The sequence below is a fragment of the Salvia hispanica genome, chromosome 2, assembly GCF_029641045.1.
Source record: "Salvia hispanica isolate PSC_SH4W2 chromosome 2, Shi_PSC_v1, whole genome shotgun sequence".
NCBI classification, from domain to species: domain Eukaryota; kingdom Viridiplantae; phylum Streptophyta; class Magnoliopsida; order Lamiales; family Lamiaceae; genus Salvia; species Salvia hispanica.
Window position 1 is genome coordinate 58,419,320 of NC_142693.1, and position 14,519 is coordinate 58,433,838.

Consider the following 14,519-nt stretch of genomic DNA (forward strand, 5'->3'; position numbering starts at 1 on the left):
AGCCCACCCTCCAACGGTAGTGAGTTGGGAGGCAGGAAACCTAAACAACTTTTTCTTGTCCAGAATGAAGCATGCAACACCTCGACTATCCACCATGACCATGCTCGCCTTCCCATTGCCCAAATATCCCAGTCGATCGATCGCTCTACTGCCCAAATATGGGACCCGACTCTCGGCACTAATCCGGTAGTGGTAGGCCAAGACAGAGACCACACCTCCGCAGCAAAGCTTGCCACTCTTTTTTCTTGGCATGTCTCTCAAAATGCTTGATCATAAAGTAGCCAGTGTTGATCCTCCGGTGAGCCAACATTCCCCATAGCATAAATAGTATTTCTGAAGAAATACTACCCACCTCCTGTTGGTTTTGTTGCGGAAATCTATTTAGATTGATTGAAAGACTTAGACTCATTTTGCTTAAACTATGTATTTAAATGAAAAACATATTTCAATATCTCAAAAATACATAAGTAACCCATAAGCAAAACACATTGTAACAAAATATTCTTTCTCATTAAATGGTAAAAATGGATAGAAGAGTTATTACATATACAAGCATTCGAAAGATGCTTTCAGTATACTAAACTCTAACACCTCCTTAGGAGAAAAAGGGCAGAAGACTAAAGCCTTTGCCATGTACCGCAACTACGGATTCTGGATGGAGTTGATTTTTGCACGGGAAGGATTAAAGGTAGGGCCCTGGATTGAAGTGGCATCGTAAGTGTAATCTTGCCCTAGAAGGCATCTCGATCATAGTCTTCGGGGTCAACAATATACCCTTCTTCATCCTCGTCTAGCAGTCGAAAGATAGTTTTAAACTCTGACAGTGAGAGTGTGTGCTCTACATTGGCGAGTCAGAAGGTAATTGACTCAACTTATTTTAACATAAGTAATACCCGCAAGTGTACGAGGCCAGTGTAGCAATTAGCAAACAAGAGTATTGTATCCCACAGAGACAAATTTGTATCAACTTAACTACCACAAACAAATGTCAACTACTATCTAGACAATCGGAAAAAATTTGGTTTGTTCTAACACTAATAAAAGCATATAATAAACAAGTAAACAAGTGAAAGCAAGTAAACACGAAGTGAGAAGATAATATGGAGAAAAATCGTAGAACTCAAGGATCCGATGCACAATTCCAAGCTCTCTTATCCAATCAAATTGTCTTACCTTTTGGTGTCTCTAGAGTTACTTAGTCGACCACAATTATAGATTAAACCCCCTTCCGAGATGAGAAATCTATAGATTAGGTGCTAGGATTGAAGTCTCCTTCTAATCCTAAATCCCTAACTCCCAAAAGCTCGATAAGGTCAAAGACCTCACTCAAAACTCCAACTCTCCCGAGTTCTATTGTATTAAGGTGTGAATTATTTTCTTTCCAGTGGTGATCAAGCCCCAACTCTCCCGATTAATCTAATTAATCCTACACAATCAAGTGGTGATCAAGCAATTGAAAGGAATAAACCCAAGAATAATCAAATAACTACAAACGCAAAACAAGAACAAAATTAATTGGATAAAAACTATGAAATTAGTGCCTCATCACCAAGAATTTTACAAGAAATGCTTAGCTACTCATGTTTTTCATAAAAACCTTGTTTGAACCAAAAGAATCTATGAAATACATGGAGAAAAGATTAAGATACTCATGTGAAAATGAATCTATGGAATGACTACTTCAATCTTCAATTTCCTCTCTCAAAAGTGTTCTTGAAGTTGGAGGCGGTAGGTGTAGAATGAATCTCATTTTCTGTAACCCTAGCCTTTTCTGCTGACTTCCTCGTCAAAAATTGTGATTTCTACTCAAAGGCGCGTCAAATTGAAGTACCCGGCCGAGTGGAATTGTTGCACTGTAAATTCACCCGGCCAGGTGATCCTTTTCGACCCCTTGCTGTTTCTTGAATGTTGATTCCATCCTACCTGGCCGGGTGGAATTAATATGGGAGAAATTCACCCGGCCAAGTGTATATCCTTTTAAGCCTATGCTGCCTCCTGTGCACTAACAGCCGGATTTTTGCCTTCTTTTCCATATATTTTTCCTAGAACACTCAACAAACACATAAAACTCCAAAAGATAGAATAATTGGCTGAACAAAGACAATTTCGAGTGATAAATTCGGCATTTAGCACTTCAACAGACCAATTAAACTGATAAAAACATGAGTTTGTCAACTCCCCCAAACTTGAAACCTTATTTATCCTCAAATAAGAATAAGGAGACCACAAATAATAAACTCATACAAGAGGTGAAATTGGGCTTTGCTTCAGATAAAGATTTTGAAAGACAATGGCATGGAAACATACAAGATCAATCAAACATTACCTTGAGCTACTGTCTCGTGTATCACTTGGTTTCAAAGCCCTCACAAGTTTATGAAGTGTAATCTTTTTATGCTTCTCTCACTCTCAAGTGTATAAAGACTCAATAATAATCACTCAAATCAAAATACAAGTAGTGTTTACTACAGGCTTGCTCAAAATCAAACATCTCCTCTACTAGAATGTGAAAGTGAATCTAAAATCAGAAAAGACTATTAAGGTTGTAATGTGGCTCTTTGGACGGTAGGGAATATTTAGGTTAAAGTGGCTGAAAAGAATAAGGAACACAAGTACCCATATACTACAATTCCCAACAAAATACCATTTCCCATACAAGTGCGCTTTTGTCAAACTTCTTCCTCCCATCCGGTCCCTACTTATTTAGAAACTCAACCAAAAACTCTTCTAGACTTCGTCTAGCTTATATCTCCACAAATATTTTTTTTTAATTTTATATATATTTTTTATTTTTCTCGCTTTTTTTCTCTAGACTTCGTTTAGCTTATACCTCCATTATTATTTTACAACGCCCCATATGTGCTTTCAAGTTTGTAGGCTTATCACTTTTGAGAGTGATTTAACAATTAATTAACAATCGACACTTTTTAGGCTAGGAGGACAAACTAGGGATTAAGACAAAAAAATATACACTTGTGAAGGGAAGAACAAAGAATGCCTAACGTCATCTCCTAAATTCACATTCACTATGTAAATTTAATATGATTAGGAGCAAGTTCTAGAAACAACAAGCATTTGATAAAATCACACAGAAACGATTGTTTGGCTCAAATCTAATTGGGAATCGGCATTGAACAAGCGAACAAACAATTCGCTCAAAAGCAAATCATAACCAATGAAGCATATTCCCGCCATTTTCACAAAACATTTTTTAGATGACAAAAGAAATCATCATAAGCGCTTGAAAATAAACACCTCACAATATGAATAAGCATACGATCATTACATCCCCATATTCAAGTCCCACAGGAGGGACGTACACAAATCAAATAAAAAACAAAATAAAACAAATACTCCCTCCGTCCAAAAAAAATATTGCACATTTACCATTTTTGGCCGTCCACAAAAATTAGACCACATTCATTTATGGAAAGTTTTCAACAAATAATAACCCTACACATCATTCCACTAACACTACTCCTCACTTACTTTTTCTCCTTACTTTACCAATTCTACATTAAAACTCATGTCATACACCAATTGCTCTATTTTTTTGTGGACGAAGGGAGTAGTTCACAAATCATTCACCATTTCAAAAGTTCATCACCAGTAGAAAGATGGCGAGATAGCGAAGGAGAAGAGCATCACCAGTCCACGTTAGAAACCTCACATAGTAAGCCCTGTGCAACGCTTATGTCTCGGTCCACCTAGCGCCGCCCTGAGCATGCAGGTGTTGTATTTGCGTGTCGCAGGCCTCTAGTCGGGCCATCCACAATTGATTCTCCTCACGCCACTTTTGCATGTACTCCCATTGGATGGCCTGTCCGAGCTGCAGGCTTTGGATCCCGGAGGCTATTTCTGCCATTCGGCTGTCCCTAGAAGGGCAGCCTACTGGGAAACTTCTCTTTGGCCGGCTGCCTTCCCTACTTCATGCTCCGTGGTGGTCTCTTCATCCCCATCTTCCCTGTCTGATGCATCATCTTGAAATTGTAGGGGCTCGTCGGGGATCTCGGGGCGCGGGGGAATCTGAAAAACGTCTTCGGGCATAGAATGAAGTACCCAACGCCCCTGCTGTCCACAGTGATCATGCCCGACTTTTTTAGAATATCCCAATCAATTGACATGCTCCCCAAATCTGCGACCCGCTCCTCTAAATCGATGGATAATGGAGGGCTAGGCGGGTGATTACTCCTCCACAGCATAACTTACCACTCTTCTTCTTCGCATGCCTCACCAAGTGTTTAATCTTGAAGTACCCAGTATTGATCCTCCGATGGGCCAACATGCCTTACAGTATGAAGAGTATTTCGGAAGAAATGCTACCCAATTTCTTGTGTGCGAATGGGAAGCAGACCAAAGCCTTGGCCATGTACTTTAACACTTGATTCCGAAACCAATTTTACCATGCTGTTAGAAAGATTAGTTGTTAGAAAGATTTCACCATGATGTTATGCAACCTTTTTGTACCATAAGGTTTTTGAAGACCGATTAAAAGTGGTGAGGAAATGCTACACATGATGCAAGAAAGTGAAGGAACTAAAACAAGTTGTGATGTCTTTGTTTTGGTTTGGTAATTTAAATTCTAATAAACCGGTACACTATATCAGATACGAATCATCATGTATATGTCATGTTTTTACTTTGAAAAAGGTTATCTAACCAATTCACAGTGCCACTCCACCAAAGAAAAGAAAAGGAAATAAACCACAGAGAGAAGGCAAAAATTTTCAGTAACAGTAGCGTTCTTAACGGGAAGAAATCTCTTCTCGCAAGGGTGAATTGGATATATCCTACGGGTTCATTCGATCTTTAGTTCCCTGCAGGAGGTTTCTTTCCCCGTAGACAACAATCGGATAGCTACAGATTCGCTCGTGATACCCTGTCCTTTAGGGCATCACTCACTACTTTCAGTGAACAAAGAGATGATCTCAATGAAATAATATTAGAGAATTTAATAAACTATCAATTTCATTTATTAAGCTAAAATCCACAATGACAGTCTGGAAATAAAAGAAGAAGAGCATCAGCTTGCTAGAAAAGGTCATCAATACTCAATCTTTTGAATGTATATATTTAGATCTAATCCGTAACTAATCATATCATAGATACACGCATTCCTTATTTCATATGCATTTAGTCTCCAATCGATCGCATATCAGAGGGTATGAGTAATCGAGAACTTTCAGTAATTTAATCCAAGATTTTAAGCTTCAGAGGTATAATTAAACACGTATTATGTGTAGTGATGAATTCATACTTAATCTCAAGATTCAACAAAGAATATTACCTTGCATAGCAAGAGTGGTTTTACCAAAGTGTTCTTTTTCCAATACCGCCCATTCCGATGAAGTGTGAATGCTCGAGAAGATAATCTCTTTGATTAACATCATTCCACCAAAATGAATTCTTGAGGAAGTAGATTGGCCTACTTCTACTTCCTTTGGCGTCTCTTCCTCCATGAGATGGAGGGATATCTCTCAAGTTGAGAATGAATCTGAAGTGGGAATGGGATAATTTTATAAATCTGTGAATTTATGATGCTTGAAGAGAGAGTTGCGGCAGAAGGGAAGACATGGTATAGAATAGGTCTTATGTGTTATATGGGCTGGCATACTTTAAAAAAGATAACAGAGCCATATTTGTCTATTGCAATTAATTATTTACATCAAATTATATGTATCACATGGTTATCCCTATTTTTCGGTTGACTGCAAGTGTGTGCTTTTGTGTAATTTAGAGATTTCACTAATAAACCAATCTTTGGTAAATTTATAAGTTTAACTATTTTTAAAAATATTAATATTTTTTTTTAATTATGTGTCATTGAGATGAATATGACTGTGACCAATATGATAGAGGATTCAGACTGATTGTGAATAAGAAAAATATGATACTCCATTCGTCCTGTAATAAGAGTCATTATTATTTTGAGCACGGATTTTAAGAAATGTAAATAATAGTGGGTTAGAAAGTTAATGAAATATGAGACTACTTTTTTATATTGGTTTTATAATAAAATGTAAGTGAAATAAGTTAGTGGAATGTGAGACTTACTTACCATTTACAGTAAAAATGAAGTGTGTTTTTTATTGTATAACGGACCAAAATAATAAAGTGTGACTCTTATTGTAGTACAGATAGAGAGTATTTTCTTTCAAGTATCCATAAAACCAATTTAAATTGAACTTATATGCTTATTTAAATTATGGTTTGAAAATACTATTTTATTTGCTCTTTTTTTAAATTAATGATCAATAATATCACTAACTCTGCTCAAATTCCAATTTTTTTCACAAACTAAAACATAGTTGTAAATTCCATTAATGTTCTTTAGTTCTTGCCATCACAAGTAATATAACTTTTGGCACGGAAATATCTCATGTGAATCCATCTTCGTAAAGTTGTTGGTAATGTTAAAGAATTTGATAAAAAAATTGAGAGGTACAGTACCGATAATTCAAGTACCTGATAATACAAGTTCTAGCATGTTGTTTGGCTTTTGTTTTAATTGGAGGTACAGTACCTGATAATGCAAGTTCCTACCACTCCAAACTGCAAGACAAGTTTCCTTTGTGATGGAAGTGAATAATAACTCAAATCTATGGAGTTGCTGCTGAAATTTGGGGTGGAGCTTGATTCAAACTTTTTCAGCAGCAACTGACTCCTCTTTTGTATCAGCAATCAAGGCTTTTGAATGTGCCTATCGGTATGAAGATCAGGATGTTTTCTCCTAAGGGTTACTAGAATAGATTTGTAGTTGTTTTGTGATTTGATGCTTGTTGTCAAGATGGTAGCAATTGTTGTGCTTCCATCTTGAGGGAGACTATTAGAATTGAAAATAAAAATAGAATTAAGAATTAGTTTAGGATTTATTAGTTGTTATTTTGTGCCTATATATAAGGCTCACGTGAGGGGGCGTGTCAAATTCTCTAAAAGTTTGTCTCACATCGACTTGGTGATGTTCCAATCTAATCTATATAAGTGTGGATAACCCTCCCCCTTATGAGGCCTTTTAAGGGGTGAGTGACTCATTTCTAATATGGTATCAGAGCGGGCCTAAGTCGATGATGGATTTCTCTTTATCTCTTATCTACCTCACGAGTGGAAGACCGATGTCCTTTTCGGCCCACACGTGAGGGGGCGTGTTAAATTTTCTAAAAGTCTATCCCATATCGACTTGGTGATGATCCAATCTAATTTACATAAGTGTGGATAACTCTCCTCTTTATGAGGTCTTTTAAGGGGTGAGTAACCTATTTCTAATATAAAATATAGAGAATTGAATAGGAATGGAGAAACCTCCATGGAAGGAGGAAGAAGAAAACGATTGTGAGAGAGGAGAGAAAAAGAGAAATTCATTTATGGACTACATTTTATAAAGTCTTAATGCAAAATACAATGGAAAGCTGCACAAAATAACAACTAATAAATCCTAAACTAATTCTTAATTCTATTTTTATTTTCAATTCTAATAGAACTTACTAATTCGGCAGAAACTCATGAGACTTCTCAGCTCTTCAAAGTTATTTTTAAAATTATTAAATCAAAGTTTTCACCTTTCCAAACATGCTTGAAAAACCAAATTAGAATGCGACAGAACGGGGAGATTAGAGGCTTGGCGGTGAATGGTCGTTACAAATCTAATCAATCAGTAATTGTGGTGTGAGGAAATAAAATATTTGAATTAAATATTAATGGTCTGCAATGAATGAAATTAGTAAATAATTTGCATTAATATGGGATTTTGATATAGGCGTATGGGGTCATATGAATTGACTACAATGGATTTAGTTTATGAGTCAACGAGAGAAATCATTTATATGGGATTTATTTTGCCTATTTAAGGTAAATAAACGCCATATGAAAGTTTTCGAATATTTTTATAACTTCTGTCTATAAACATGTTATTTCTTATAGCTCACTTATTTACTGTTGTCTCCCGTTGCATTGTTGAATTTTCTGAAAAAAAGAAAATATTTTAGATGGTGGTAGCTATGAAGCTGCGAGGGGCATAGGAGCTCCTAAAAAGAAGACATCCACTGCTGCCACCACCTCTGCTCCCACAATGTCTCAACTGTGCTGAAAGAAAAGGGACGAGAAGTCATCCGATCCCAAAACGTTGTCTCCACTGATGCCCAAGGGTTGGTCCAGAACAAGGTCGAGAACTAAAACAGAGAATACTTCAAGTAAAGGACTGCGAATAAAGATTTGTAAACAGCATACCAATTTGCAATCAACAAATGCGAAACATCCGTAAGAAATAAATTTCGGAAAATATTCATTACGGGGACGATGGTTTAGCTAAAGAGATTAAAACAAAAATAATAGTAAATGTCAAAATTAGTTCTGAATATATGGTCATTTTATGTTTTTTGTCCTAAACATTATCTTTTTGATTTTTTTATCCTGAACATATGAAAATTTGATCATTTTAGTCCTTCGTCAACATTTTCGTTAAAAACTAACGGTGAACGAATTTAATTCCAATTTTGACCAAATTAAACTTTTACTTCTGATTTTTTACTCCCTAATTAATTCCTTAATTATTTTTCATTTATCCCATCATTTATCCGACACATTCTTCCCCTCGTTCAGATCTCTCTCGCTATTTTTACTCTTTATGCACATTTATATTTCCATTTTTTAACTTGTATTTATTGAAACCACGTTCCAGTTTTAATAAGATTCTAGATTTTTTTTTTAAAAACACCACTTTGCTGAAAAACATTTTGTTTATAGGCAGATGGAAAAGGAAAGTTTTCTGGGAAATTTCATAAAACCTCTGATTCAATTGACCCACCAATAAATGATTTGTGCTTTAATTCTTCAATTAATTCTTCAATTATGTGGTTGATTCCGTATCTGGACTGATTGATATTTCAATTTCCCCAAAAAAAGAGTAAAATCAAAGTGTGATTGACGAGGATGATGTCGGGCCTGAACGAGCCCACCAAGATTCGGAAAAGGGGAAACTCATCTTCACCGTCTTCATCGTCGAGAATTTACAATTATAGGCTGAGCAAGCGGGCCATCTTGGTGAGGAAGAATCGGGCCGGACTGGGGAGGTCTCGATCCAGCACCCCTGTGCCGACGTGGCGAACAAGCGCCGCCTTTGAGACTCCCAAGTATTCGCAGAGCGGGAGATCGGCCAGGCCCGTGTCAGCCCGGCAGCTGGTTGCGACGTTGTGGGAGATGAACGAGATGCCGTCGCCGAAGATGAGTGATTTAGAGGTGAGAAAGGATAAATGAAAAATAATTAGGGAGTAAAAAATCAAAATTAAAAGTCTAATTTGATCAAAATCGGGATTAAACACGTTGACCGTTAGTTTTTTAACGAAAGATTAATTGTGATCCGATTTGAAATGTGCAGGATCAAAAAATTTAAAAAATAAAATTTAGAACCAAATCATAAAATTATCGTAAATTTTGGCCTTTACTCCAAAAATAAAAATGAAAAAGAAAAAAAACAGAACCAAAGAATCAATGGCTGGTAGATTCAGTTATATTCATATTAGGGGATGGGAGGCGTCGAACTCAAAGACGGATGTTAGGTAATTTGAACCAAGAGGCCCAATTTATTTATGACTTGGAGATCCATTACAACCTAAACCTAAACCTAAACCTAAACCTAAACGAAATGCTTGCCTTCTCTAAATTACAACAGCAATTCTACTCTCCCATTCTCAATCATTTATCCTTGAACAACAAATTCCAATCCCAGATGCTGACTACAAAGAGACCCACTTGCCCATCTTGCTCCAAACCGGCCACCATTTGCCTCTGCAACCGCCTCCCATCTCCGCTTCCCCACAACTCTGTCTCCGTCACCATTTTACAGCACACCCTTGAGAAAAACCACCCTCTTAACTCCGCCCGAATCGCCAAAATTGGGCTCAAGAATGTCGAGATAGTTAGCGTATCAGATGTTAATTTCGAGGCCCAGTTCTTTATACGGCCACTCCACCGTCAATTCTGTGCTTTCGATTTCACCATTGCAAAATCCGGTACTTGCAAGATGGGAATGAGCTTTGATGAGCTATTGGCCTCGGGCGGTGCCGTGGATGAGATAAGAAGAGGATTCGTGGTGAAAAAAGTGAAGCACTCGGAAGGGCGTGATGAATTTGAAACCGCAGTTCCCTGTGGATCAGCTCTCTTGTTCCCCAGTGAAAGCTCTGTTGACGCCGGGAGCATAGATTTGGAGGTGAAGAATCTGATTGTGCTGGACGGAACGTGGGCCAAGGCGAAGAGAATGTATAAGGAGAATCCGTGGTTGAGGCTGCTGCCGCATATAAGGCTAGATTTGGATAGAGATAGAGTGAGCTTGTACAACGAGGTGAGGACTCAGCCGAGGGCAGGCTACTTGTCCACCATCGAGAGCATCGTGTATGCGATGAAGGCTGTGGGTGAAGATGTCGATGGATTAGATGGTCTCTTGGCTGTCTTTCAATCTATGGTTGATGATCAAAGGCGATGTAAAGATGAAAGAATGAGCAAACCAAACTCTTAATGTTTTACACTTTTTACATGTAATTAAATGCCAAGTCATCACTTTGGCGAAATTCTACTTTGGTGTTTGGATCGGTTATACAAATTATTAGCTTCTTCATCTACAAAGCTCTTTCTCTTTAATGAAAGCGATCTAGAACAAGTCTCGTGGTAAGACGCATGAATTTCGTCCAAATTCTCTCCCCAATAGTTATTTGACAGAAATTTTCAAATCACAATGCCTCATATTAAAGAAAGGGTTTTTGGATTTAAAAATCAAAAACTTTCACCGAATTTTGGTTTTTCCCACGAACTATGAGATTGGTTTTTAAAACCACGAACTTTCACATCATTTGCTATTTTCCAACCCGACCCGAATAACACATTTGAGAACGATTTGTGCGGACGATTTGTGATGACGATTCTGAAGATGAAACCCTAACACCCAAAATTGATTCGCCTACCTGAGGAACGACTGAATTCAAAATGAAGATGAACAAAATCTGACTGAATTCGAATCTGACGATTTCGTTTAGGGTTTACGAGATTTTGATTGATTTTGATCATTTAAGTGTTTTAATTGTGATTGAGGGTAAAACAACGCCATTTAAGGGTCATAAAACCGACGTCCATCTCATTTTTGTGACTGTCCACGTTGGACAGCTTCTGCACCGGAAATGTGTTATTCGGTCGGGTTGGGAAATAGCAAACGATGTGAAAGTTCGTGGTTTTAAAAACTAATCTCATAGTTCGTGGGAAAAATCGGAATTCGGTGAAAGTTTTTGGTTTTTAAAGCCAAAAACCCTTAAAGAAAAGTGAATTTGTATGGACTTGAAGGGAGCAAAATTTCATGCCTCAGGTTAAAGAAAATGTGAATTTGAATGGACTTGAAGAAGAACAAAATTTCATGCCTCGGGTTAAAGAAAAGTGAATTTGAATGGACTTGAAGAACAAAATTTCATGCATTCAAGTAAAATAGATGAGATTATCCTGACAATAGACAAGGTCGATATTGGGAGATTTGAATCCCACGTTGCATTTAATCAGTTCAAAAATTATTTACAAGTTACTGTATAGTAAATGAAAACAGGAGCTTATTAAATGACCTATTTAATTATTCAACCAATCACCACTTATAGGGAATTTGCTGTTTGGAGTATAGTTTCCATAATACACCAGAAGTGGATCAATCCATCATTCTGTTAAAGGCATTAAATCTACCCCACCATTCTATAAAAAGTAAAAGAAGTCCCCTTAGAGCATCTCTAATAGCAATAGACTAGCCATAGGCCAGCCATAGGCTAGCCACAAACTGCTTCTATCACATCATCAGCACTAAAATTCCACCTGCCACATCATCAGGACAAGCGACTGGACAAGCAATAGGCTAGTCATAGGCTAGCCACAACAAACAAAATTTAAAAAAAAAAAAAACTAAATTGACGGAATTAAACGCAAAATACGGAATTAAACGTACGACACATATACGGGAAAATTCATTAATTTCATTTAAATAAAAAAAAGTACGTTAATTAAAAAAATTACATAATAAAAAAAATCGGGCTTCCACACACGAGCCCCCGCCTCACTCTACTCCTCGCCGCCGCTCCTCGCCGCTACCCGGGACCCCCAAACCTGGCGCATCTGAGCCCCCCGCCTCTGCCGCGGCAGCCGCCAAATCGACCCGTATACTCTCGAGGAGGTCATGAAGAAACCTCTTCTCCACGGGGTCAGTTGCCGCCCTCCATTCACCTATGAGTTTATGCATTCTCGCCTGCTGCAATTGACGTCCGATGAGGGCGATCTCGGCTGGCGACTGGCCACTGGGGGGATGCCGACTGGACCTCCTCGAACCCGCGGGCGCCTCCCCTGGCTGCTTGTTGCGCCCTCCTCTGACCAATCGGGCGAGTGCGGCGAGTGAACGATGCAGGAGTCGGGAACTCTTGAACATCGTCGGGGAGCTCATGGGAGCCACCGCTGCTGCTGTGGTCACCGGCGAGGTTCAGCCGCTGCTTCTTCGGCCAGCCAGCATCGACACCCGCCCGGAACTTCTCGGAATCCATCAGCACCAGATAGCAGTTCCAGTAGGTGAATTCCTTATACAGCCCCAGCACGAGGAATGCTCTCTCCGCTATCCTCCTGTAGTCCTCGTCAGTCTGGCCACTGGTCTTCATGCGGAGGGCGTTGATGTACAAGCCCGCAAATCGGGAGACCGCAACCCTGATTCACTCCCACCCCTTCCGGCACTCCTCCCCGCTGTATGCCTTCCCATGCGGGCAATTCCTCTTGTAGGCTGCTGTAATTTTAGCCCATATGTTGACGATCCTCTGATTGTTCGAAACGAGGGGATCATCATAAACAGACACCCAAGCCTTAGACAGCGCGATGTTCTCATCATCCGTCCACTTCCCGTACACTGTCGTCATCAGCCGGCTGCGAGGACTCGTCTACCATCTTTTTGACCTTGCCCTTCTTCTTCTTCGGTGCGCCCTGACCCCGCCCCCACCCCCGACCGACTTACCCTGAATCCCCGGGAGTGTCTTCGTATCCATCGACTTGTTCCAACAACTACTCTAGGGAGAAAGTGTCATCTCCAGTGAATTGAGTCTCTACTAGGGTCGATGCGTGGGAAGACGCAGTCAAAAAGTCAAGACTGGAGCGATAGACATTGCCCCCCTCCCCCCGGCTGCACCCCCAACATCCAGGGATGTATCCCCGGCCCCCACCCCCGCATCATCGGCCCCTGTCCGCCCGGCATCGCCTGCCCACCCGACATCCCCTGTCCGCCCGGCATCTTCTGCCATGGGTACATATTGTAGTACCCAACCATCGGTCCCCATCCACCTCCCACGGGTACGTGGGAGTTTGAGACCCGCTCGTCACTGGAGTAAACTTGTTGTTTTTATCCATTTCGCGTTATTGCTCTTGTACAGAAATTCAAAGAGAGAGAAAGCTCGTTAAAACAAGCGGTGCAAATGAAAATGACGTTTAAATTGCGTATATATAGTGTTTCGGAAATTAAATAAAAAAGAATTCGTTGGCCGATCGCTCGCCGATAGCCAGCCTACAATGGCGGCGAGCCGATTGGCGAGCGCATCGGCCAGCGCTCACCGATTTTCTAGCCGATTCCCCGCTCGCCGCTTACAATGGTTCGGTGAGCGGACCGGCCAGCCGATCGCTCGCCGACTATTGGAGATGCTCTTATTGTAAGGTTTAGCAAGTTGGTGTGTGTGTGTGTGAGTAGACAATCTATACTATCAAAAGGGCAGTTGGATGAAATCACCATTATACCTTTTTGGAGGGAAAATGAGAAGATTTGTAGATGAAGTGCAGGTGGCACTGTTTTGGCAGAAAACTATCTATTGGGCAAACAAAAAAGCAGATATCATTGGTTAAAAATTGGTCCAATGAAATGCAGAAGAAATAGCTTTTCCAAGAAGTATAAGATACTTATATAGATACGCAATTAATTGAATCTGTATTTTTTCTTGGACTGAATTTCTAATATTTTGAATTTTGAAATTTATTTCAGCATAGCAGGGAGCTTGAAATCCGGCGACAGCTCCGATGAGAGGGCGGCAAGGCTGCTGGAGACGAGGCTGGCAAGGCGGCGGCGGCTGGCTGAGAGAAAATGACGGATCCGGAGCGAAGGAGATGGGGAGGAAAGTTGAGAAGACAAAAAAGAAGAGGAAGGAGAGAGAGAACTACGACGACGGCAGATTCATTCAAAGATCCGATCTTTATCCGCTGGAGAAGAAGAAAAAGGAGAGGGAAAGAGCCGAAGTCGGCGAGAAGCTGGTGTGTTCAGCACAACTGGATGTTGAAGGGGCACAAGCTGGAGGTGCTATGCCTAGCGGCAACGTGGAGATTAGTGTTCAGCGGGTTCCACCGATTGGAGGGGAGAGTGAAGGAAATGAGGAATGGAGGAAGGTGTTGGCTTCGCCGGGGCTGGGAGGCAAGGCGGCGGCGAGGTGAGTGAGTAAAGATGTGGAGGCGCTACTTTAGGGTTAGTGTATTAGGTGTAGAAGAAAATT

At 39.9% G+C, this 14,519-nt stretch overlaps 1 protein-coding gene and 1 long non-coding RNA gene across 2 annotated transcripts; one reads left to right on the forward strand and one right to left on the reverse strand.

Moving 5' to 3' along the window:
* Window positions 1–3,185: 3,185 nt before the first annotated feature.
* LOC148932772 (uncharacterized) lies at window positions 3,186–5,580 on the reverse strand. The gene is made up of 2 exons (XR_016135234.1): window positions 5,288–5,580; window positions 3,186–4,407 (listed from the first exon to the last, which is right to left on the reverse strand). It is a non-coding gene; the product is annotated as an uncharacterized LOC148932772 (long non-coding RNA).
* Window positions 5,581–8,754: 3,174 nt separating this feature from the next.
* On the forward strand, window positions 8,755–10,627 carry LOC125202006 (DTW domain-containing protein). The gene has a single exon (XM_048100315.2). The coding sequence runs from the start codon at window positions 9,545–9,547 to the stop codon at window positions 10,505–10,507; it is 963 nt and encodes a 320-aa protein (XP_047956272.2). The 5' UTR covers window positions 8,755–9,544; the 3' UTR covers window positions 10,508–10,627.
* Window positions 10,628–14,519: the final 3,892 nt, after the last annotated feature.